Below are 1,802 nucleotides of genomic sequence, written 5' to 3'. Positions count from 1 at the left end.
AGTAACGAATTTCACCCGTCAATATGCCATACCACTCCATGGACAGATACGTCTTCCATAGTATTCCAGAGGCCCAGAGATTTCGTATGTAACGATTAAATAATTCCAAATATGGTAAATTGTGACGTATCGAGAAATACATGGGACAACTATATATGGTCGAATGTATAAGGTGTAGACGTGGTACCTTTAAATACTTCTGCTGGAATAGATAAAATTGCAGTTTATCCTCGATGGCACTGTGTAATATGTCGGTGCTTAGGTTGCGTCATAAATCATCCAGAACTATGCCATCTTCCAGAACGAATAAACTCTCCACAATGGGTGATATATTTGGCAATTGTTTGTAATAATCCATATCCGATTGGGTGACCTTGAAGCGAAGGTTGGTACTTGCCAAATCCTCAATGCTGTCAATTTGTGGCTCATATAGGGTGGTGACCAGCAAACTGGAGAGCATACACAGATAATAGTTGATCATGATAAAGTTGTAGACAATCAGCAGAATATAGAGCAAGTTGAAACGCAACGAACGCACCGGAATGGTTAGTTGATACTGATACAGGGCAATACTGCAAATGTAAATGAAGGATTTCGAAAAGTCCCATATTGAGTATTTTGACAAAGTTAAGAAGGCCACCGCTGAGGTGGCGCCCAATATTGCCAAGACATACAACAACCACACAAACTCATCGAAGGGTTTGTAGAAATATTTATATTTTGCAATGGGTTTTGATTTGGGCACGATTATGTAGATATTAGCATTCCATAGGACATCACTGGCATCGGTGGTTTTGTTGGGATACACGGGGAATGATGTGAAATCCATGTGACCCGTCTGCAATGCCTCCAGCAGGGGTTCTTTGTCATCGTCATCGTAATTGTGAGGATATTCACGAAATGTAAAATTAAACTTCTCAATGAAAATCATAAGAATGCTAAACATATAGCCAACATAGGTTAAGTTTCCACTACGATCGATGTACCGATAGCATCTGGGTGGGCTGGAAGTTATGGGAAATGTTAAGGGAAATTTATGAAAATTGCGAATTTCCTCCCTTTCATAGTAACTCGAGAGCGATGGAAGTTTTTCCACTTTCAGAGTGGGAAATTTGTGGTAAACATATAAAGAACTATTGCAGTAGAATAGAACATTTGTAAATCCACAGTTCCAGCAGAGCTCTGAAAATTCGTGCAAATCTGTCATCTTGGCTTGTGGCACAATCCACAGTGAATTGACCGTGTGTAGCTTCCGCAAATGAAATTTCGCCATATTGGCCATATGAGTGAAATCGGCCACGTTTTCCACGCTCACAATTGCCAAAAAATGTTGTGAAAACTTTTCATAGAGAAATTCCGTTGCCAATAAAATCTTCTCCAATTCTTTGCCAGTTTTATTTTGATGCCACATTAAGTCCAATGGTTTTGTTAGTATCATTAGCGGTTTCTCAGTTTCTTTCATTACCAGTTGCATTGTAGGCGATATTTGAGGTTGTGTTAAAAATAAATTCCATCGCAAGTCGAAGTGTTCATTTAAATTATTGATGATTTCATTCAAACTACACTTTGTTTGCCCGACAGAGGTCAATGAAATGAATGTCAGGAATATTCGTTGAAACTTCATATTTTCCGTTGAGGTGACCTATCGCTTCAATATTTGCTTATGAACTAATATTTTAGTTTTACGGGCTAAATTCAATTCAATTCTTTAAATTTATTTATGACATACTCAGTTATGGATCAGATAACAAAACAAATAAAATTTAGCGCTTTATTTACTTGGGAAAACGAGCTTTTTTCAT

The 1,802-nt window shown here is 37.8% G+C and overlaps 1 protein-coding gene across 1 annotated transcript; it reads right to left on the bottom strand.

Annotated features, from left to right (window-relative positions):
- Positions 1 to 268: 268 nt before the first annotated feature.
- On the bottom strand, positions 269 to 1,474 carry LOC101893565 (uncharacterized). The gene has a single exon (XM_020039347.2). It carries the CDS (start codon positions 1,472 to 1,474, stop codon positions 269 to 271), a length of 1,206 nt encoding a protein of 401 aa, XP_019894906.2.
- Between the last annotated feature and the right edge of the window lie 328 nt (positions 1,475 to 1,802).

Source organism: Musca domestica, unplaced genomic scaffold (genome assembly GCF_030504385.1).
Source record: "Musca domestica strain aabys unplaced genomic scaffold, Musca_domestica.polishedcontigs.V.1.1 36, whole genome shotgun sequence".
Lineage (NCBI taxonomy): Eukaryota > Metazoa > Arthropoda > Insecta > Diptera > Muscidae > Musca > Musca domestica.
Note: the sequence above shows the minus strand (reverse complement) of the source record. Positions and strands in the feature narration are given on the sequence as shown.

Excerpts from the sequence above, each read along its gene's own strand:
- LOC101893565 (XM_020039347.2), bottom strand. The coding sequence starts at position 1,474 with ATGCAACTGGTAATGAAAGAAACTGAGAAACCGCTAATGATACTAACA.